Source organism: Mustela nigripes, chromosome 1 (assembly GCF_022355385.1).
Source record: "Mustela nigripes isolate SB6536 chromosome 1, MUSNIG.SB6536, whole genome shotgun sequence".
Classification (NCBI taxonomy): domain Eukaryota; kingdom Metazoa; phylum Chordata; class Mammalia; order Carnivora; family Mustelidae; genus Mustela; species Mustela nigripes.
In genome coordinates this window covers 44,467,761-44,491,565 of record NC_081557.1, presented here as the reverse complement: position 1 = coordinate 44,491,565, position 23,805 = coordinate 44,467,761, and the positions used below count along the sequence as shown (strand labels likewise).

The 23,805-nt window shown below is 45.2% G+C and overlaps 1 protein-coding gene across 6 annotated transcripts; it reads right to left on the bottom strand.

Annotated features, from left to right (window-relative positions):
• Positions 1 to 37: 37 nt before the first annotated feature.
• Positions 38 to 23,805, bottom strand: FHIP1B (FHF complex subunit HOOK interacting protein 1B). 6 transcript variants are annotated; one of them, XM_059409399.1, is made up of 12 exons: positions 23,682 to 23,805; positions 13,167 to 13,494; positions 12,399 to 13,058; positions 11,858 to 12,016; positions 11,582 to 11,668; positions 11,231 to 11,398; positions 7,618 to 7,697; positions 7,220 to 7,425; positions 6,046 to 6,825; positions 3,310 to 3,488; positions 2,990 to 3,152; positions 38 to 560 (listed from the first exon to the last, which is right to left on the bottom strand). In XM_059409399.1, exons 2-12 carry the CDS (start codon positions 13,302 to 13,304, stop codon positions 199 to 201), a joined length of 2,982 nt encoding a protein of 993 aa, XP_059265382.1. In that variant the 5' UTR covers positions 13,305 to 13,494; positions 23,682 to 23,805; the 3' UTR covers positions 38 to 198. The 6 variants fall into 6 exon arrangements, with proteins under 6 accessions (XP_059265382.1, XP_059265402.1, XP_059265394.1 ...); XM_059409419.1 differs by having other exon boundaries at positions 7,262 to 7,425; XM_059409411.1 differs by having other exon boundaries at positions 12,399 to 13,037.

Here is a 23,805-nt window from a genome sequence, read left to right as displayed (position 1 = left end):
CCAGAAAAAAGGGTGGGAAAGAAGAATGAGCACAGAATAGAGATTTCCCTTTTATACATATTGCAACAAGTTCTCCATAAAACATTCATTGGAAATAAATTAAAAAGTCCTCTTGCCACTGCCTCCAAACATAAAAAGGAGCCTATAACCCGGCCCCAGCCCAGGCCATGTGAGGCCCTGATTGTCCATGGAAGAAAGTTAAGGATTGAGGGGCCCGAAGCCTGAGACAGGAGAGCCAGATCCCTCCTCTGAAGTATCCAACAAGAAAGGCGAGGTGACAGCATGGGCTTGGGAGATGGCAGCCAATTCCTTGAGAAACTCAGGGAAAATGACTGCACAGTAGACCGCATTCTTGACTCGCAGAGCCTCACCTTGGCGCTCAGGGGCCCCACCCCGAGGGGGCAAGACCGGAGTTGAAGCCCCAGGGGAGCCCCCACCTAGGCCAAGTCCTGCGCCGTCTCTCCCAGGCTGAAGAACCAACTGTGCCGCCTGCCGGGCCCTGGTTGGACTGTGTGCATGCCGCAGGAGCAACTCCCCCAAGGACGGCCTCCGGCTCTTCACTGGGAATAAATGGGTATTGGGGATTGTGAAGGTACTGGGGTCAGGCACACTCTCTCAGTCTGAGAGAGATGCCCCCCTCCCTGGGTTCACAAACATCTCAACTATGACTCTAAAACCAAAATGCTGCCTGCCCAGCCTTCTTCCCTCTATCCAGCCTCCCCACCCAGTCAACCATCACCCTCAGTCTTCTCAGTTAGTCAACACTTCAGCTACTTCATTCTCATCCAAGACCTTCTCCATGCCCTCTCACCCTGAGGGACTCTCTTACTCCTCCTCCCTTTCCAACTGTTATTCTACTACCACTAAGCTGTCTCCGCAGTCCTTAACATACCCTTACATTATGCTCCTACACTGGAGCCAACCACTTCCACCTTCCCTCTGCCTGTCTATAACACATGCCCACATCCCCTGCTCCTTCCACACCCACAGGGCCATATATGCAACAATTATTCATGGGCTTTACCACATGTCCCATACCCTACTACCCTTCAAAAATCTGTTCTCCCGTGCCACCACTCCACCTACCACCAGTCCCTCTCTTATATCCACCAAAGCCATCCTTTTACCTCACATCAGCTTAGACAACTTCACATGGCCAAATTTACCTCAGCTTAGACTCAAATGAACCATTTAAAATAGTGACCCCCTCTCTTCTAATTTTCTTCCTCGATTACTGGTTCTGGATCTTTGCACAATATTTAGGGCCTAGACTCTAGGGATCTAGAGTCTATATCATGTTATGGTTCTCATTCTCTATTTCAAACACTGGCTACAGAAATATGCTACACAGATTTACTAAATATGGCATTCAGAACCCTTCACAACCAGGCTCACATGCCCCTTCCAACCCTTTCTCCAAACTTTTTACACCCTCTCCTGCTTTTGTATCCACAACTATCTATTCTTCCTAAAAACTTCAACCCTCTTTTCATGCTTCTGTAGCCCTCTATGCCTTAATTTTACTCTCCCCACTGTTTTCATTAGCCCCTTGGCCTAATCTCATTATCCCCACCCCCTGAGAAACCACCTCTGATTTGCCCCCCACTGACTTCCCATTTCACCACCTTTATCACACTGTATTGTAATAATACTTGTGTTCATTGTCTTCCATCTCATAGAGAAATCTATGAGCTCAAGTGCTTAATCCCTTATTTACCTCCACAGTGAACACAGGACCACAACTATGGAAATAAGACACAGTCACAGTGCTGTACCATGAGGAAATCATGCTAAGGAACATCAACTGTAAAATAACCATTACGGTACTGTATTCCCAACTCCTATCTCTCAAGATCTTCCATCTCACCCTGCTCTCTTGCTTTTAGCACATTATTTTGTCTCCTACTTTGATTAGCAAATAAAGGACTTCAATTCCTGACCTTCCCCTCTACACCTCACAACTCCATGGATACGATCACTTCCTCCTAACTCTAAGATACATATCATTTGCCTTCGGAGGGCAGGGAACCTTTTCCCATCCAAAGTTAATTCTGACCTGGTACACTACATTCACCACCTTTGGGACTTTGCTTTTTCAGTAATGACACTTCTCTATTCACTCTCCAGACTGACTGTCAGCTCTTAGAAAGTAGTGGTCTCTTCTTATAACTCCCTGAGTCTCCTGTACCAAAGACAATGGCCAACACACAGAGCAAGTACACAGACACTTACTAATGGAAGCTCTAATTTAAAGCTGCATGGTCATATTTAACTCTACCTTCTTCCGTGCACCCCACAACCATTCACCAAAGTCTGCCAATACTTCCTTCCCATTTCTACCTTATCCAATTCCTCCTTTCGTTTTCCACTATTCTAATTCAAGCCTTGCTTGGCATAGCTATACTCCATTTGCTCCTGGCTCCAATTCACCTAGCACATGAACTAACATGCTTATCTCTCCGCTCTCATATCTAAGTACACCCAATGGGTTCTCAATGCCTGAAAGATCACAACTTCTACCCAGCCCAACTTCTCATCTGACCACCTACGGCTCTGGCCAAATCTTTCCAGCCTTATTAACAAACAATTTCACCACCTTCTAAATCCCCTGCTCCAACTTAATAGTTCGTGTGGTCCCCTAGACAAAAGAATAAAGCCATCCCACTCCTTGGCCTACGCAAGGACCACATCAAATATCTCTCAAGGACTATGTCAAATACCATGTCCTTTCCCAATACCTCAACCTAGAGACTACTCTGTCCCCTTGCCTATCCTCAACTCCTAGTTTTTGCTGGTGCTGCTGATTTGGCTCTGAGTGGACGTAACTGTATTTTATCCTCTGACTAGAGCCAGACAACAAACATCAAGACTCAATTTTCTGCAACTTCATGGCACAAGACTCCACCCTTAATAAGAGCTCAATTAACCTGGACTAATTAGCTATCTAGGGAAGACAGGGAAAGGGGTGGAGTGGTGGGGTAGTCCTCACCTAAGGGATCAGAGCGGCGGGGGGCAGGTCCTGCTGCAGGGCCTTCAGCCCAGTCCAACTTGCCACGGGCAATGAGGTACTTCTTGGCTTTGGATAGCAGTGCTGGGAAGTCCTCCTGGGAGGCCGCAAAGCTCTCAATTTTATTCTTCACAGAACCCAGCACCTATGAAGCACAACTTCATGACATTTCTGTGTGGCTCTAGACTGAGAGTCCTTCCTAGTCCCACTGCGCCTGTTCCCAGCCCCCCCAGGGCCACTCCAGCTGCGGGCCTGGCCCACCACGGAGCCTGGACGCACCCATGCATGCATGCATCGCACACCTGCAGCAGGGACTTGACACTGGGCTGGAAGACCATGTTGGTGTTGAGCAGGAAAGAGCGGAGCAGGGGCTGGGGGTGACAGGCCAGCTGGGCCACCAGCCCCGTCAGCAGGAAGTTGACATAGACGGAGTTCTGCAGCATGTTCTCGAGTTTGGCAAAGAGCACAGCCATGAAGGGGCCTGGGAGGGGTGGGTACAAGGATACAAGGCCTGAACACAATGCACATCGCACTCATTCCTCCCAAAACCAAGAGACACACCCCCCACCATGCCACTAGGTGAAAATTATTTGTATGTCAGTCTCCGGGTGTATGTGTAAGCACCCTGTGACCACCTACTCTGGAAGAGATGAAATGGCAGACACCAGATGGACCCACAGGAGTCCAGATGCCAGCTTTACACACACTCAAGATGAAGAGCCAGATCATAGGTTCTGGAGTCAGACTGACCTGGTTTTAAATTCCAGCTTTATCTTTTACTAGTTAAGTATTGGATCAACCAAAATTCTCCAAGCATAGTTATCTACTTGGCAAAATAAAATATACCCACCTCATAGGATTATTAAAAGGATCAAAAAGATACTATTAGAAAGCAGTCAGTCAAAGATCAAACAAATTATAAGTATTCAGTAATAACTATAAGCTACATAACATCTCTTGGTTTTTTAAAAAGCTTCATCCATGAGACACAAAAGAACAAGAAGCAAGAAGGTGATTGGGACCAAAAGAAGAATCAGGTTACACACAAAACAGAGGATAACACTACACCTGGGTCAGAAGAAACCAAGAATGAACTGTAGCAAAGACAAAGGTGCCTACACAGGCCAACTTCAAGATAGGAGAGAAATCTCTGGAAGCCAAAGAAGAAATCAGTTCTGTTCAGGAACCAGGAACCAAGAAGGCAGAAGAGAATTTACAGAAAAAAGAGATTAGTTCAGAGCCAGAGAAAATTGATTGAGGGCAGACTCTTTGCTGGATGAGAGGATAACAGAAAGGATGAAAACGATCTACCAGGAGAACTGGTCTCAACTGAGCCAGATCACCAAGCATGAGGCCTCTAGAACCACCACAGTCTATCTGACCAGGGGTCTGTGAGGGAAAGGGATTATACCTAAGAACTGCACTATGAACTAAGGAGAACAACGAAAGCAAAGAGGCAGTGAATTCTGAAAAACATTCTTTACTCCAGATGCACATGAGTAGCCTTAGCTCCATAAACCCTAGTTTAACAGGGTCCCTAAGATACCACATAACTTTGTCCTACTGTTTCTCTTATTTCCTGAGACTCTCTTGCAAGAGAAAATTCAAAAATCTCAGATGAGTTTACAGAGAAGAAAAGGGATACAGCTTCAATTAATGCTTCAAGAATGTGGTAAAACCTGCATACCACCTTCTAGTAGTATTGAGCAAGAAGGAGCAAAGCCTAAACAAATGGAAAGCCATTTTCTATAGTCTGCAAGTGGGAGCGATCAGGACTGTAGAGCAGAAGCCTTGGTGCTGTGCAAGCAGCATATCCCAGGCCAGTAAGGACATGGACTGATCAAGGCACGATAACCTGACTGCGAACACCCAAAAGATGGGCAGATACCTTGGTCAACTTTTATCTGCCATGCACCCAAGAGATGATGATCCTAGTAAAAAAGCTACAATGTGCTGAGTTCTCCCAATGCAGCAGCATCACAGTAAGTGGTTTAAATTCATCAGTGACATGAACAGACACTATTTCAAGGTGTGTCCAGTCCAAAGCACTACGCTGCTTCTCAGAGGTGGTTTTTTGCTCCTTAGAGGAAGGGAAGTAAGGATAAGAACCAGGATTGGCTTTGGTGAGTGCTGTGGGGTGTGTGGACCTGGCGATTCACGGACCTGTATTCCTGGGGATAAAAATATATGTTTATAAAAAATAAAAAATTAAAAAAAAAAAAAAAAAAAGAACCAGGATTGGCAGAGCTGGCTCTCAAACAAAAACCAAAGAGGACTTAACTGGTCAGGTCAGGTCTAGCTCCAGGGTCTTTGGAAAGACCAAAGAACTCAACTGGAGCACTCAGTTCCACACTTTTGTCATTTGTCCTCCAAGACATATTTCACGCTATCTGTTTTAGTCCTTACTACTAACCGTAAGACTTAAAGAAAGTCTTACTGGGTAGTCATAGCAACCAACAAGGCCCAAGAAGAGAGAACAAGAAAATCCTGAAATTGAGTCCTTCTCTGAGGAGACTGGGAGAAGAAAGAAGGCCATGGTAGAGTAAGGGAAGAACACAAGAAGGGCTGATCCTGGGCTACAGAAAAGTTGACAGGAGACCCAACACCCAGACAAATATACAGGTGGGAACAGCATGGCTTACAGGTGCCTCACATAGAGGATAGCAGGTATGCCCTCCATATATATTGTTCAGATATATTGCTGTGATTCACCAGGAAACACCAAACACAGAACACCCTGATCACAATCCCAGGAAAAGGCCAGACTAGGGAAAAGGAGGAACATGCACATAGGACAGACATACAAGGCTCAGACATAAATCAATACTCAAGTCAGCACAAGCATGGAAAATATATAGACAGACACAGAGACATTAAGTACAATATGATATGTGTCTGGAAGGGACCCAAGCAAAATGGAGGAGGAGCTGGGCAAGTACACAGAAATGACATGGCCAAGAAATCTCAGATATTAGCACAAACATGTCAAGTACATGCAAAGTGTACAAAAAGGAGAAGGCCTAGGCTAAGTAGCTTACCAGTGAAGGGCTGGCTTGGCAGCTGGTTGAGAGTCCGCAAAGGGCTGCTGAGGAAGGGGCCAGGGGGCTCAGGGGGACAGGTGAAGCTCTCATAGGCCTCCTCCTCCTCAAGAGGTAGTGGAGGCTCTAGCAGGGGTTCTGAGCCAGCCCCCCCATTGCTCAATGCCACTTCCAGTTCCCGGAGCTCCTGCCCAAAACCCTCTAGTCCTACCATGCCCTCGGAGGTGCTCTCTGGCAGTTCCCCAGCTCCCTCCTCAGGTACCCGACGAACCTTCTTGGCCCCCTCAGGCCATGGTCCTGGCACCCCATTGAGCTGGGGAGCGGGCAGGAGGCCAGGGCCCTCCCCTGAACCCCCAGCAAGCCCCCCACTCCCCAACTCTTCTTCCTCCCCTTCCCCCACAGTGTCCCTGTCCTCCTCAGGCAGTAGGCTGCGTTTCTTAGTCCGGGAGCCAACAGGACTAGGCTCAGGAGGGGGCCGCTCGCCATCATATGGGGCAGACCAGGTACGGCAGGCTCGGACACACCGGTCCACACCACGGCGTGCCTCACGCAGATACTCCAGGTAATTGTCTTCCAGCTCACCAGGCTCCTCCACAGGGCTGGGCCTTCGGCCAGGGCTGGAGGCTGGGGATGCAGCAAGCCCTGGTGAGCGAGGGGCTGGAACTGGGGATTCCGAGCCACCCAGACTCTGCTGTCGCAGGAACAGGGCCAGACGAGATGGTGTGGAGGGCCGGGGCACTGTCACCACAGAAGAGGAGTCAACACTCGGGCTTCCAGGGCCTACAGAGGGAAAAAACATAGGAGGGATCAAAGAGACGGGGCTAAGAGGAAGGATAAGACATCTATGGAGACTGATAGAGAAGACAAGCAACAAAGACATGTGATCTATTCAGACAGCTGATTCTCCACCCTCCTAATTAAGCTTTTCAGCATCCACCACCTTCTCTCACCACCCATAACACCAAAGAAACAATGGAAAATAGAAACAATACAGGATTGGGATGAAGAAGAACAACTTTGCTCAGAAGCTACATTTCTTTGGTGGAGTTAAGAATCCACCCTGCAAGACCCCTCATCATCGACCACCGCAAAGATGGAATGCCACTCATGGCCACCCTTCTCCGCACACCCTAGCCCCACCTTCTTGCTAGGCTTTCCAGAACCCAGGCCATACCCGTGGTGTCCTCCCTTCTCCCTGCCTCTCTGCTAGGCCCACCTCGTGCCCATGAGGCATGCTCTGGACGGGGTGGGCTAGGGGCATGATGCCGACAACAGCGGGGGATTAGGGAGAGAAACTTGTCTGCCGCTCGTCCATATAGGTCCACATCACGTACAGCTGGCTTCTGGCTCAGCATCACATGGTTACATGGGACAAGATACCTGGGAAAGACAGCAGAAAAAGGACACAGGATAGATCAGAAAGGACAGGACCTGGGAGAACATCAGGCCAATGAAACTATACGACTAAGCCAGGAAACACATGAGCAACCCCAATACAACCCATTGCCCAGCAGTGCACAAGGCCTGGAGGGTTCAGGATCAGCCATCCCTCAGCCCTGTCCCCACAGGTACCTGAGAACCAGCTGCAGCAGGACATCCTCACAACTGAGGTTCAGTAGGGTCCTGAAGAGACTCAGAGAGACCATGCAGAGCTGGGGAGTGGGGGAGGAGGGAGGGAGTCACCATAAGAGCTCTCTACCCTCCAAGATGTTTACCAAATGGGAACCCCCCCAAGCCCCAGGCCCAACCAACCACTCCTAGAGTAACAATGTGCACAGGGCCTGGCATATAATAATCATTCAATTATTAAATAAATGCTCATATGATCTTTATAGGCAAGACTTCACTGTTCACAGATAGTAATGAAATGTATGTCAGATTCTGTATTTCTACAGACCACACACATGTCAGCAGATTCTCTGGCTGTGGAATGAGTACCTATGAAGAGAGACCCCAAGAAATACTGGGACTGAGTGAATGACTACCAGGAGCCAACAGCAATATGATAACTGAGTAAATGCCTGTCAGTAGAGACCACAGCCGAGGCCAAGCAGAAGCCAGAGGGAACCTGGAAGAATCCCAGCCGCGAAGTAGGTGGGGCTGTGAACAAGGAATCTGAGTCACCTCTCCAATACTGGTGTATCTCTCAGAAGGTAGAAGAGAAACTCAAGCACAGGTGACAGGAAAAGGAAAAAATAGGTGGGTCCAGAATAGAGGGGACCATTTGTTTTAGAAAATAAGAAGGTGGTTCTCTGGCTAGGTGAAGAGAGGGGAAGAGTATAGATGTGTGTAAGCACTCCCTCGAAATCCTCCTCCAAATCCCCACAGCACTTTCTCTCTACTTCCCTCATGGCAAGTATACCTGGAGCTCCCTGAAGACCAACTACTGGGTCTTGGGCCAGGACACCGCTGCACAGTCTAGGAGCTCATCAGTTACTAAATGACTGTGGGAGCATTAAAAGTCAACTGCAGCAGGAAAGAGATGAGAGAGCAGTTCCCATTTTGGACAGCAAAAACGTTCAGATTTACCCTGACCATTTTAACTAGCAAAGGAAACATTCACACTCGTGGTAGGTAGAAAAACGGAAGATGCCTAGGTCCTAATCTCCAGAATCCGTATTTTTACCTTACATGACAAAAGGTACTTTGTAGATATGATTATGGTTAAGGAATCTGAGATGGGAACAGTAGCCTGGTTTATCCAAGTGGGCCCAATCAAATCACATGAGTCCTTAAAAACGGAGAACCTTTTCCAGCTGGGTCAGAAAGAAGGGAAAGAAATCTGAAGCACGAGAGAAACCTGATTCACCACTGATGGCTTTTGAGGATAGAAGGGGGCCATGAAACAAGGAATTTGGTTGGCCTCAGAATCTGGGAATGGTCCTCTGCTGACAGCTGACAAGAAAACAGGAATCTCAGTCCTAAAACTCCAAGGAAACAAATTTTACTAACAAGTAAACAGCAAGTAAACAGATCTACGCCTAGAGCCTCCAGAAAGGAACACAAGCCCAACAAACATTTTGATTAGCCTGATGAGATCCGTGTCATAGTATGATGTACAGAATCACAAGATAATAAATCCATGTTGTTTTAAGCCACTACGTTTGTGGTAATTTGTTATGACAGTAATAGGAAACTAAAACAGATAGCCAGGTACACAGACTGATAAGCTAGCATGATTCACTTTAAGCCACAAAAGACAAGCTTAAAGAAGTTCAAAGTCAGGGCAACTGATTCACGCCTTAAAAGGCCAAGCAACAGAAAGGAAAGCAATTACACAGTTAACACAGGCAAACTGAAATCAGAAGCATTTGGTTCCTCCAAGAAGCAGGAACCAGGAAGAAATAGCCCAAGAACCTGAAGGCCCTTGAGACCAGAGGACCAAACGCAAGACTAATAGAAACAAATGCTAGAGACGAAAGAAAATGAGAGAGAATCAAAGAAGTGAGGATAATACTAAGATGAAAGGAAGACAGATAGAGCCTAGCACAGGGGGAAAAAAAAAATCAACCTCAAGAAGAAAATTAATGGTCCCAAAACACGAACAGGACATCCCATTAGATTAAAGATTAAGACCATGGTTTAACTTTAGCATAACGAGAAATAAACCTTTTTTGGTATCTTTATAAAATTAAAGTTTTGACTCCTATCCTTTATTGATTTTTACCTTTTACTTAATCCATGCATGTATCATAATTACTTGATTCATATGCTCTGTGTATTATAATTCAAGAGAGCTAAGGCAGAGCCTAGAATATGTTATTGTTGTTGCCATTTTCAAATTCTGAAGTGTTCACCCGGTTCAGAAACACTGGTCTCATCTGAGTCAGTGTGAAATATCTTATCCATACCCTTAATTATTCAGATACCCTTCAGACACCCTTAGTTATTCTATACCCTTCAGTTATTCATAGCTCTTCCGAAACCTCACCTACCACAAGGCTGACTACAGATATCTCAAGGTATCTCAATTATCTTGAACAGTTTTCCATAACCTTTAGTAATCCAAGAACTTCTTTTTCAAACATATGGACCTAGGGAACTTCAGTTATTTATAATAAGAAGGAAACAAAAATGGTTGCGTAGCCAAATAAATGCCATAAAATCCATGACTAAACAAACAGCTTTCTTCCCCTAGAAAGACTTTGGGTCTTTACTACATAGAAACTACTTACTCCTATTTCATATATTGGTTAAAATCCAAACTTCTTACTATGGTCTACAAGGCCATGCATGATCTGAATCTTACCTACCTCTCAACTTTCATCTAATTTCCTTCTCCCTCTTGCTCACATCACCTCCATTCATACTGGTCTTTCACTTCCTCAAATACATTCAGCTCACCCCCATCTCATATCCTTTGCATGTTGCTCCCTCCGCCCAGACTCTCCTTCCACTTGTTCTTCAATAGGCAAACTCCCTCATGACATTTAGGTCTCAGCTCAATGTCACCTCCTCAGCGAGGTTTCTGAACACCCTAATAAGCACCCAGCTCGTGCTTATTTCCTAAGCACGCTGCTTAGTTTTTTTCATAACAATGACCACAATTTTCAGCTATTCTATTAATGGGTTTGTGGGTCTATAAAGGAAGCTCCATGAAGTCAGCAACCATGTCTATCCTGTTTACCATTTATCCTTAGTACGAGAAAACAGCAAGGCATGTAGCGAACATTCAGTATAAATGTTCAGAAAAAAGGAATGTTTAAGTCGGTAGGTGGACCAGAATGGGTGCTCTGACTTATAGCAGTTCAAATGAAGCAAATCCAAAGGGGAGAAAAGCTAAGTATACCAGTAGCAGCAGGATCACCTATCAAAGCAGATACAAAACATGAAGAAGTGATCTCAAGTTACCCACAGCAGGCCACAGAACAACACACAGCTAAAGAGAAGCTCACGCCAAAGCTACAAGTATAGCACAATGGCAAAACCTCTAGTCATGATGAGCAGCCAGTTATCCAGAAAAAGTAACCGTGTTCTAGATTCATGTATCACAAAACCAAGGCAGCAGATTAAAATCTACACCCAATATGGTAAAAAGTTTAATACTGGAAAGTAAATGCCACCTAACTTTGAAGTCATTGCTGGAGACAAAGGCCAAAAAAGGGCAGGCACACCCTCCCAGAACAAAGGTCAGAGAGAGAAGATGGCTCACCCAGGTAAGCCAGGACAGAGGTAGGGGCCATACCCGGGAGTTGCTGCCAATACGGGCAACGAGGGTGTCAAGGATGGTGTGGGTGTCATGCCGGTGTAACAGCAGGAACCGCAGGAAGGTACGGAGCAAAGCAGGCTCTGAGATACTCCGCAGGAAAAGTTCCAGATACGCGGTACTGGCAATCATCTCCTCCACAGAGGTCTGGACAAAGGGAAGGGAAAATTTGGAAATTTAGTGCTTTCCCTGAGTTCTACGGAGGAAGCAGGAACAAACATGGATAAAGAGAGGAGTACCCTGCCCACTGCCTCCCCTATTAGTTCTGGCATTTAGGTCACCACCCCTCAGCCTAATACCCTGATTTGCCTTGCCACCCATAACTCTCACCTTGTGCAAGGCAGGGCCCATGACAGGCACCAGAAACCCATTATGGATATAATCAACTAACTGCTTCTGCACCAAAGGGTGAGCCACCTGTAGGGGTGTAAGAGAGAGAGGGAGGAGGAATGTGAGGTGGCCACTGTATGGAAGGGAATAGAATGGTACAAATAGGCATACCACCCCCAAGATGGCAGAATAGCAGAATTCTAGGGAATATGCCCACTTCCCCCTTATCTCCCCAGAATGACCAAAGACCAGACCTCCTGGGAACCCCAGTCCCACCTGAATGACTGCATTGCAGAATTCTAGGGAACTCATGAACAGCGCAAGGGCTGGCACGCCCAGCCAGTCTTCCCGTCGCAGGCAGTGCCAATCATCCCCCGGAACCTCAATCTTTCGGGGCAGTGAGGAGTACAGGGCACTCAGCCCTGTGGCCAGCACCTGGGGGCCATCCCCAAGGACAGGTTACCAAAAGTTCAGACAATATTGCTCAAACAAGCTCAGCAGGGGAGTAAGTAACCCAGAGTTTTGACAGGAACAGGGGAAAGAGCTATTCCCAAATCAGATATTTAGTTACCAAAAGTGCCAGGACATCACCTGGGAACACATGGGAACACTGGCCCATGAAGAGCCTTAGTACTGGTGCTATCCACCTAAGCCTATGTTTCATTCCCACCCCAACTCCAGGTACTTCTTTCAAACCTAGGGGCTACTACCTAAAGGAGAAGGACCCCATACATAGCCCCTCCACATCTTCTGGATAGCAAGATGCTATCCAACGTCTACAAACCATACCCCACCCCCCATTCCAGGAGGTGCTGACCGGGCAAAAATAAGAGTGATCTGCAATGTAGCGGCCCACAGTGGGACTCCCAGCCGACAGAGCCATCAGCAGGAGTAGAGCATCACGAGCCTGTTGGCCCAGTGTGCCCTCTCGATGGACGAAAGGAACGAGGCGAGAAAAGAGGAGAAGACGGGGGGCAGCTCCAGGCTCAGGAGGTGGCTGTAGGAAGAACTCGAGCAATGAAGGCTCCCGGGCCAGACACACACACAGCTGGCTGAGAAGTAGCACCAGGCCTTCATCCAGTGCTGGGCTACTGGGCACAGGACGGCCACAGGCATCCAGCAAGGTCAGCAGAGCCTCACGAACTGGACCATGTCGCAACAGTGGCTGGCGAGCTTCACTCACTAGCATCTCAAACAGCTTCAGTTGTTCAGCTCGCCGTTCCTCAACCCCATCCCCAAGCTCATCCCACTGAAGCTGCCACGCCAACACACGGGTTAGCAGGTCCTCACGCAGAGCAAACTCTAGCAAGGGCCCAGGGGCCGTAGGGGCTGAGGGGACGGCACGATCTTCTACCAGCAGTGTCAACATCTGGTAAGTGTGGTTGCGCACAGCACTGAGATCATCCGCACCCCCAGGAGCTGCCCGAGGGCCTTGCCGCTCCAGGATACGCACCACCTGAAGAAACAGGAAAGAAGACTGCAGGAATCTTAGATGAAATAATGACTAATGATGGTGAGAGTACACAGTAGGGTGGAAGAACTCAGGCAGCCAGTAAATCAGGCCACTTGGCATAGAATCTCCTACCTGGGACCAGTGATTCTTAAAGACCATGAGGCAGGTCTCAGGATCAGCCACGACAGGAGTCTGCATACTGGCCCCCTGAGGTACACGGTGCCCAGGGCCCCGGGAGGCCAGTCTGCTCAACCAGTTCATCCTCTCCATGAGGCAGGCTGGGCAGGGCCAGTGGCCAGAAGGCCACTCTCCAAGAATCTGCCAGTTGGAGGTTTTCTCCACTTGTGTCTCTAGTCTGCTTCATCCGGTCTGCAGGAGCCAGTAGCTGGCCATGGAGCCAAAGATACACCAGGCTGGAGTAGTGAGTTCAGAGATCAATGCCTAGTCCCGACTGGTAAATCTAATTCAAAGATAGAGAAGGAAGAGATCAACTGGAGTTTGCCTCTCCCCATTCCCCAAAAGAACCCAGAACCACCAATCCACTGAAAATTCCATGCACACACACTCACCATAGCTTCTTAAATGTAATGTGTTTAAAAGAGAACTCATTTCTACCATTAAATCTGTTCCTCCTCCAGCCTTCTCCCTCTCAAGAAATGATAACAACATTCACCTACATGCTCAGACCAAAAACTTGGGCATCATCCTTATTTATTTTCATTAATTCCAATATCCAATTCATCAGCACACCTTATCACCTCTACCCTCAAACGTGTCTACTATTGTAATAATTTCCAATCTGGTCTCCATGCTTCCAGTCTTGCCTCCCGCCCTCCTCCCCTGACAGGTATTTCATTTTATTTTATTTTATTTTATTTTAGTTAGTTAGTAGGCTCCATGCCCAGTGTGGAGCCCAATGTGGGGCTTGAACTCACAATCCTGAGATCAAGACCTGAGGGGAGATCAAGAGTCAATCCTTAACTGACTGAGCTGAGTCACAGAGTATTTGTAAAATCCTAATTTTGTTACATCTCTCCTCTGCTGAATACCTTTCAAAGATTTCCCATCACACTAGCAATAATCCAAATCATTTGATTTACTCGTACAGGTCTTCCTGAATAATCTCTATTCCCTCTGCCTGGAGTATTCTTCCCCTGATCTTCACTTTCTTCCCATCACTCCATTCTTTTTGAATGCCATCTCCTCAGAGAAACCTTACTTAATTATATCTTAAAAGCACATCTTCCCACCTTCACTCTCTAGCTTCCTATTCTTACCTTCTTCTTAACAGGTTTTAGCACCTAAAGCTATTTATTTGCTTATTTATTTGTCTAGCTTTCCCACCAGAATGCAACCTCACTGAGGGCTAGGTTTATCTATTTTATTTACTGCTATATCCCTAGTACCAGAGCATTACCTAGGAATTCAGTAAATATCTGCTGAATGTATGAATGCTTACGTGAATGAATGAATGAACAAATGAATGAATGAACAAACAAACAAATGAACGATCAGTCTTGAGGTGCCTGGGTGGCTCAGTCAGTGAAGCATCTGCCTTTGGCTCTGGTCATGATTGGGGTCCTAAGACTGAGCCCCACATTGGGTTCCCTAATCATCGGGGAGTCTACTTCTCCCTCTCCTTTTACTCCTCTTCCTCTCCCTCTGCACCTTTCTCTCAGTGTGCTCTCTTGCGCTCAAATAAATAAATAAAATCTTTAAAGAAAGAAAGAAAAGAAACCCAGTCTTGGGGTGCCTGACTGGCTCAGTCAGTAGAGCATGGAACTCTTCTGTCCACACTGGGAGATCCACATTGGGAGGTTCACACTGGGTGTAGAGATCACTTTAAAAAAATAAAATCTTAGAAAAAAAAGAAAAGAAGGAAAGAAAAGAAACCAGGTCTTGATCGGACTCCAGACATCTGGGACTACTGAGGAAGAATTTTTTTTTCTACCAATCACTGGCCCTCCCTAGAAGCCCACCCAATAGAAAATAATCCAACAGACCCTTAACTATCTGAATATACACATAAGAGGTGGAAATTCAGAGCAAACCAAAAGAGCAGAACAATTTTCATTCCAGCAAAGAACACAGAGACACATTCCCATATACATATACCCCCATCCTGCCAGATTTTTACAACACTTACTCCTGGGGACATGACATGACACCCTTAGTAAAGAAAGGGGAAAAGTACTAAAACAGCTGTTGTTCTAGACCATAGCTCACAGCTCCTTCTCTATCATACCCCTTAACCCTCAGCAGTATTATCTCTGACAAGTAAAAAAAATTTCAGAGGAAAGGTGTGGTTCAGTTGTCCTTCCTCTTTAAGTTCAACAAAGGCTAAAGGAACCCAGAGACCTGGCACCAGCCCCACGCTTTGCCCTCGAGTTACATTAACATCTTTCCCTTCCACCTAGATACTCTCTCTCACCATTACCAACTCACAACTAAAGGTAGGTAGCAACTAGGCTTAAGGAAACCCACAGAACAGAAGAGACAGTCTTATGATAAAGGGCATGGCCAATACTGAATATCAGGCTGGGCTCACTCACTGATTAACTCAAGTACATCCATATTGATAAAGTACTCTGCTAAGTAATCAATGGAAATATGAAGACAGAAAAAAACATTTGGGTGGGGAGCATAAATAAAAACTCCAATGAATATTATAAACAGAGGTACTTACAAAAGAGTTACAGAGACACGAAAGAAAGCAACTAATTCTGCCTGAGAGATTATAACAGCATTCCAGAAAAGAGGTGATGTCTGACTTAAGTCTTTAGCAATGAGATACTAGCTACAAAGAGAGTAGAGGGAAAGGCTTTCGCATTAAAAACAGTATGTACAAAAATATGGCACTGTGAAAAAACATGACAAATTTGAAAATCAGTTCCAAGTTTGGGGTGGCCTAATCACAGACTACTTAGAGAAGAAAGAAACATTATTGAGTTGGAGGGTAAATATGGGTGAAGAGTATCATTATCATTGAGTATCATGCTAACAAGTTTAGGTTTTGTCTATTGACACCCTGAAAACAAAGGAGGTTTTTAGACAAGAAAATGACAAGATCAAATTTGCTTTTAAAAAAGATGTCAGATAAATTATCATATGATGTCTCTGATATGAGGAATTTGGAGGGGTTGGGAAGGAAAAAATGAAACAAGATGGGATCAGGAGGGAGACAAACCATAAGAGACTCTTAAACTCACAAAACAAACTGAGGGTTGTTGCTGGGGGTTGGGGGGGTTGAGATAGGATGGTTGAGTTATGGACATTGGGGAGGGTATGTGCTGTGGTGAGTGCTGTGAAATGTGTAAGCCTGATGAGTCACAGATCTGTATCCCTGGGGCAAATAATACATTATATGTTAATTTGAAAAAAAAAAAAAGAGAGAGAGATGTCAGATAGCAGTGTAAGGTGGAGCAGAGAAAGGCAGACGATAGACAAAGTAAGGTGGTAAGAGCAAAATTAGAAAAGATAAATCTGAAATTCACCTACATCTTAGCATGTCCCAGGTGATAATGAAATTATTTACACCTGTAATATCTCTGCCAATAATAGCAAGCTATTTCAAAAGGGACCATATCATTCATTCTTCTTTGCAATTATAGTGCCAACACAGTGCCTGGCTTTCAAAAATGCTTGTGGAACTGAATGCTAAATTTAAAATAATTATAGCTAACATATATTAAGCACTTACTACATGCCAGGCTCTACTCTAAGCACTATATGCAGTAGCTCATTCAAACCTCATAAAAACCCTAGATGTACTAGTATCTCCATTTTACACATGAGAAAATAAAAACCTACAAAGGCTAAATATACTGTCAAAGTTAACCAGCTGGTAAGTAGCAAGACTGGGATGCAAATGCAGATAATCTGCATCCACTTAACTTGAAGTAACAAGACCTGACAAATGGATGGAGGATAATAGAAGACTCTACCACGGACAGGAGATTCAGTAAAAGATAATGCCACTAATAGGTGAGAAACGCATAACAAAGGTGTTTTAGAAAAGAGGATGAATAAACTTTGTTGAGCTTTGAGATATGTTAATCTTTGAGACATCTATAGGATATCAGAAAGCAAACAGAAACATAATACTTGAGCTCAAGAGTGAAATCAAGACTATAGAGATATATATCCAGGAATCAACAATTTATAGGTGGTAGATGAAGCTATGGAGATGGATGAAATCTCCAAAGAGAACAGCAGATCTTGAAAGGAGCTGAGAGTGACATCCTGAGGAAAACCAGAAATTAGGAAAGCAAGGAAGTATCTTTGAGGACTGTGAAGGGAGCCAGAAATGGAAGGAAAAAACAAGCAATAATGATAATCTAGAAATCAAGGAAAGGAAGTTTCAAGAAAGTGGAGATCGCCAAAATATACAGTTTACAGACAGACTAAGTAGAATGAATGTTAAAAATGATCAGTTGGTTTTAGCAATCAAGTTTGAGATAAACTTAGGGAAGTAAATAGTTAAAGAATAACTAAGAGCCAAAGAAGTGTAAGATGCAATACAGGAAAGTCAGTGACAAAGGGAAGGATGAAAATAGGGCAACAGCTTAAAGAAGCTAGGAGGGGTGGGAGGTGAGGAGTCAAGAGAAAGAGTTTTTATCCTTTGGTGTTGTTTTATTTTAGGACGGAGAGCCACAAGTATGTCTGTCAAGTGAGGAAAAGTTATGAAGAAAGTAACAGGTTGTGGACAAAAAAGATGGGGATAACTGACAGGCAAATCAGATACAGGACCACTCTGAGAAACTGAGGTATTCCACTTGCTCTGAGAAAGGAGGAAAACAGTAACAAAGGATGGGTGCCAGTTCAGGTAAATCTGAAATCTGAGGGGCACCTGGGTGGCTCAGTGGGTTAAAGCCTCTGCCTTTGGCTCAGGTCATGATCCCAGTTCTTGGGATTGAGCCCTGCATCCGGTTCTCTGCTCAGTGGGGAGCCTGCTTCCTCCTCCTCCTCCTCCTCCTCCTCCTCCTCCTCCTCCTCTCTCTCTCTCTCTCTCTCTGCCTACTTGTGATCTGTCAAATAAATAAATAATAATAAAAAAATCTTTAAGAAAAAAAATCTGAAATCTGAAATGGGGAAGCTGGTATCCATCACCACCCACCAACCACCTAATCCTCCCACATTCACTCGCCCAAGAGAATGGGGGTGGTGAAGAAGAGAATAAGTGAGAGGGGGTAGAGCCACAGAACGGATGCTCAGTCTTTCACACAAGGTTTCCTATAAACCATCAAATAGTCCTATACCCTAGTAGCTACCAGCAGCAGGGACACACTGAAAAAGGTACTTATCTGTCTGCCCAAGTCCTTAAGCATGGGCTGTGGAAAGCAAAGCCAACAGTAGAGAATACTGGTTACTAGCTCTCTCACTGCTAGAAGCCCTGGCAGACTCCATCCCTCTTGTTTGTTTCCTTAAACTCTGCCCATGCCTTTGTAAATATAATCCCTTTATTAGATTCTTCCCAAACTAAATGTGTGCAATCTGCCTTCTGTAAGGACCCTAACTGGTACAAGAGCATTACTGGTTACAGAATCCTTTCTCAATCATATCTCATTTGAGGACTGAAAATAAATAGAGGCCATAACGTCAAGAGTAACACAAAGTAGTAGGTAAAACAGGAGCTCTGGTTTGAATCTCAATCCACCATTTTCCAGCTGTGTGACCTTAAATAAATCACTTCATACGTGGGAGCCTCAGTGTCCTTATCTATAAATTCCTGATGAAGTAAGTATTGTTACTGTTATAAAAATTAAATAAAATAATCTGCATAGCATGCCAGGCATACAAAGCAGTCTCTCCGTAAATGACATTTTCTTTTCTCCCTTCCTTCTTCTGATCTTATCTGGCCAAGATATCCTTACCTCTGAGAAGAGATCTAACCTGCTCTGACACATCCATCCCTACCACTTCACACTCATAATCTAGAGAGCTGAGGAAGGGCAAAGCAACCGGACTCAGCAAAGTAAAATCTTACTTAACACGTCCAAAACTGAACTCCCTTCAGCTCTTAGAACTCAATTTCAAAGATTAATAACCAACTCCTACCTTGACTGCAACTGGGGTGCCCACTTCTGCTTCCCTACTTGACCAACAAAGGGCACTTCTCACAGACCCAAGGAGGATAGCCTCCAGGACCTTTCTTCAACCCCTCATCTTCAACTCTTCTCAAAGACCTCAAAGAGAAGAACCACACTGAAATCAGGGTCTCAGAACACAAAACCTAACACTTAACCTGGGCCCCCTTCACATGCGGCAAAAACAAAAGAAGACCATAGCTTGGTGTTCCTGTCATCTATTTAAGACTCTCTCATTCCCTCTTAACTGAGCAAAGTTCAAAACAAGACAAAGAGAATGGAATCGCCACCTTATTACTGCGCCCTTTCCTCTCACTGCAAAGTCTAGAAAAAAGAGTAGACCTCTCTTCCTAGATGTAACTTCAGGCTCAGCCACAGGGGAAAAGAGGAAAGGAAGAACTGATCTTTCAGACCCACAGACAGCCAAGGTCAGTCACTCACCTTATAGCACAAAATATAGCCTTATAATAAGGCACATTCAGCAAGGGTGTCCACCAACCTCAGAATAGCAGGCACAGGGCAGGAAGTGGCTCAGCCTCCCTTATGAACCTTTGCCCTGGGAGAGGCAAGACAGGGAGGGAGCTGAGAGCAGGGATACACCTACAATATCCACAGCAGACAGGGAGAGACCAAAATGACCTTTCAAGAACAGGTCAGAAAAGGCCTAAGGTTTCTCTTCCTACAATGGCTCTTCCTAGGCAAGATGACTGATTACTCACATAGAAGGCATGAATGAGCCATTACCCTAAATACTGAAAGTAGAAAGATCTGATTAAAACCTCACAGCAGTACAAAAGGCAGGCGCGGTGGGGGGATCACAGGAGCCTACTAAACTAGAGCTCAGCTTACACATATCCTCCCTGCTTGTCCATCCCTCAGCCTACATGTATAAGACAAATGGGCTATCAATGCATGATTCCAACTCACTCCCTCCCCTCTCCCCCAAGAACTTCTGCTTTTGCAGGGAAGCTCGCCTGACTTTAGCACAGCCTTTACATAACTTCTATCACAGTGATTCCCCTTTAGAGCAGTGAATCTCCATGTCACACACAGTTCTTTCTCCACCCTTCTTGGGTGATGATGACAAAGAAGATGTCAAAAAGAAGAGGAGAGAATGAACTATCCTAAAGCACAAGGGAAGTTCACTGGGCAGAGAAGAAGAAGTATTCTTAGCAAGGGAGACAGCTATTACAAAGATCTCAAGGCTCAAAAAAGTAACATGTTTGTTAGGGAACTGTGAACAATTTATTCAAGCTAGAACACAAAGTAAGGAGTGGCAGGCGATGAGGCTGGAGAGGTGAGTTGAGGCCAAATGATGCCATATTAAGGAATTTGGATGTTGTCCTACAGAACACAAAGAGCCAAAAGTTTTTAAGCAGAGAGGAGCTCCATGATTACATTTGTATTTTTAGAAAGATCATTCTAGGGACAGACTAGAAAAGAGCAAGTCTGAAGGCAGGAGACTATTGGGGGGTGGGGGGATCCAGATAAGAGATTAGAAGTAAACTAAAACTTTAACAGTTAAGAAGTAGCCATGGAGATGGAGAGGAAAATACTTTAGAGAGAAATATATGAAGATTTTAGTGAGTGATTAAATGCAGGGGATGAAGAAGCAGAAAGAATGAAAAGGACACTGAAGTCCTTGCCAGAACTGAGACAGGGCATGTGATACAACAGCATGCTCTCAGAGCAAAGACACTGAGTGCTGTTTTGGATATATAAATCTGTAATACCTATGCATATATGGTAGACCACAGAACATGTATGACACAGGGAGAGACTATATCGCCATGATATGTGTTTGTATTTCACACTCTCTCTCTAAACTAAAATTATCTTTTCATGTATCTACCTCTCCCAACCTGACTGAGAATTCCTTGAGACCTCAGAGGACCAAGTCCTGTTTACTTTGCTATCTCATGAAATGTAAGCCTCACAAGGACAGACTACATACTGAAAAAGCATGAGCTGAATGAATAAATGAATTAATACATGAATGAATGAACCACCTCTCCCAGCACTGAGCAGAGTGCCTGGTGCATAGCAGATGCAGAATAAACAGTTACATACAGCACTCCAAACATGTTTCTACCTCTACATCACCACCCTCGTTTAGGTTACTTCTTCTCAGATCTACCACTGGGCTGTATGTCTAAGTCAAAATCCATTTTACTCACTGAACTACTATTTCAACAGAGTTCAATATAGCTTACCAAACCCAGTGCTTTCTCCAGAACACCTGAGAATCTGGACAGTCCCTAAGAACACTCTGACGACTTGACTCATCCTACCACTAACACAATGTGATCCAGGTATTATGTATACCTGTTCCCATGTCATTGCCACAATATCATCCTCAAAGTTCCTTTAATCTCTTTTGGAACCACACTAATTGCAAATCATCAAAAATGCTTTTTGCCAGTATAATGTCCTCTGAATCATCACAACTTTTCCCATACCTAACGTGCCTTTTAGTCAACATGGCTTTCACTCTGCTACAAACCTTCTTCCTCCAAGTCACCCACTCTCAGGAAACCAGATTGGATTCAGCTTTGCCACTTTACCACTATGTGACCTCTGGTTCATAAGTTTGAATCATCTTCTATAACATAAGAATTCCTGCCTGTGCCTACTTCACAAAGTATGTAAACCCATGGAAAAGTGAGATTGAATGAATACTGTTCAAATTTCAGAAATTATCTAGAATTAGGCCTTCTCAACCATAATAACAACCACCACCCATCATCACTCTAAATTTCTCCATTTCAGGAACCAGTAAAAATAATTTCTACAGAATTTTTAAAATAGGCTTGTTACTTATTTTGGCAAATCAGACCATTTCTTTAAAACCCACCATCTACTGTCATTATTTCATCAGTCAGCACTTTAACACTAAAAGAGTAATCTAAGAATGAACTTATCTTTATGAAAAATTCATGTTTCATATGTTCTCTTTCTCGCCCTCCTCCTTGGACAGATGAAATCTTTATCATGGACTGGCACTATCCTTGACCCAGTGTTTAGGAATCACTGCTCTAAACCCTGTTATGATGCGTGTCAGTTATACAGGGTTCGGCCCATCAAGGTAGGTGGTCAAGGGTTCCATCAGCATGAAAATGTATGGCCTCCAGAGAGAAGCAATGAAAACGTGCCATTGGTCAGAACAGTTGGTCCCAAGGCTGAGACTCTAGAACAGAATGGCAACCTGCACTTGGACTGCCCCTAATTAGCAAGAAAACAGTCTGGATAGGAAAGGCTTAAATATCCCTGAGGCTTGGGAAGGTATCTGGGCCCTGTGATCGACAGTCACTAGAGAGGAAAATTTAGTGGTGGGAAAGTGAAGTGTCCACCACTAGACCAGCTGTCTAGAACTTTTAAAATGTTCATGTAGTATGGGTTGGCAGGGAGAAAGGGATCTGTAAAATACTAATAAAGTGAACACAAAAATGTGTCATGGACGGAGGAATGAGTGCAAAGGGATAGGAGTGCAAAGGGGGCAGTAGAATGTTCAGTATCTTGAAAGTGGTGATGGCTTCACAGATGTAAACATATGGCAACACTCATGCACATTTTAAATATGAGCAGTTTATTGTATATAAACTTACCTCAAAAAGGTAGGATTTTTTTTTTAACTGAAAGAAACTGAGACCAAAGCCATTCTGTTTGAGCCTAAATATAGTGTTGTACGTAACAAACCACGTGACTTTCATGAAAGTAGAATTAGCAACTGAAAATGGTTAGTCCAATTTAGATGACAACCATCAGAGCCCCACAGCTAAACAAAGTGAGGAGCCGCACGGGAGTCAGGTTGCCCGGAAGCAGGTGGAGAGATAACAAACATAGGCTGTCGTGGCCAAAAAACCCTCCGTGAGAAAGGCCATCTCCAAGTTTGGAGCCCCAAAGAGGAACTTGAGAAACCGCAGTTTCAGTGATTACTCTGGTTAAAAACTAAGCCTCAAAAATGATTTTCGTTTATCATAGTTATTACTGCCCATGACGCCTTCGTTTTTCTGGTCTCCTAAAGCCAAGTGCACAACACTTTCACCCAAGCTGTCCCACTCGGTCCGAGACTAGGCAGGACACTGGGCAGGACAGTCCATCGAAGTGGGCTCCAGAACCAACCTCAACCTTATCCCAGCTTCACAATCCTCATTCCTTCCCTCATGCCCTAGCTTCAACTCCATCACCCATTTCCCACCAGCCTGCAAGATCTCACCTTTGCCCCTTACTCTCCCCTCCTCGCAAAGGCCGTACCCCCTCACTCTGGTCTCAGGGTTGCCCTCACCCCTGCCCACAGGTGCCTCAGCCCCTCGCTAAACCATGTTCACAAGTCCCTTTCCTTTGGCCCCTCGAAAAGCATCCCTAGCCCTTCTTGACCAGCTCCTCACTTGCCCGTTCACCCTTAGGCTCTTACGCCGCTCCCCTACCTTAGCCACTCACACTCGGCCCCTCACCACATGCCGGCCCCTCACGCTGTCCCCTCTCAACCAGCAGAGTCACCAAATCCGGTGCCGTTATTTCCCAGCCCCTCACACGCCTCTCCGGGCCCCGCGACTCATACTTGCCGTTCACTCACAGAACCCCGACCCTGACCAGGCCCGATCTCCGCAGCCGTGCTAGGTGAGCTCAGGCCGCCGCCATCGCTCCTCAGGCGCACCAGTCGCGCCCCGCCCCGCGCCACACGC

Coding starts and splice junctions, on each gene's coding strand:
- FHIP1B (XM_059409399.1), bottom strand. CDS start 13,304: ATGGAGAGGATGAACTGGTTGAGCAGACTGGCCTCCCGGGGCCCTGGG. Junction 7,698..11,230: donor GTATTGGCAGCAACTCCCGG/GTATGGCCCCTA, acceptor CCCACTCCCCAG/CTCTGCATGGTCTCTCTGAG. Junction 7,426..7,617: donor CTGCTGCAGCTGGTTCTCAG/GTACCTGTGGGG, acceptor TGTCTTTCCCAG/GTATCTTGTCCCATGTAACC.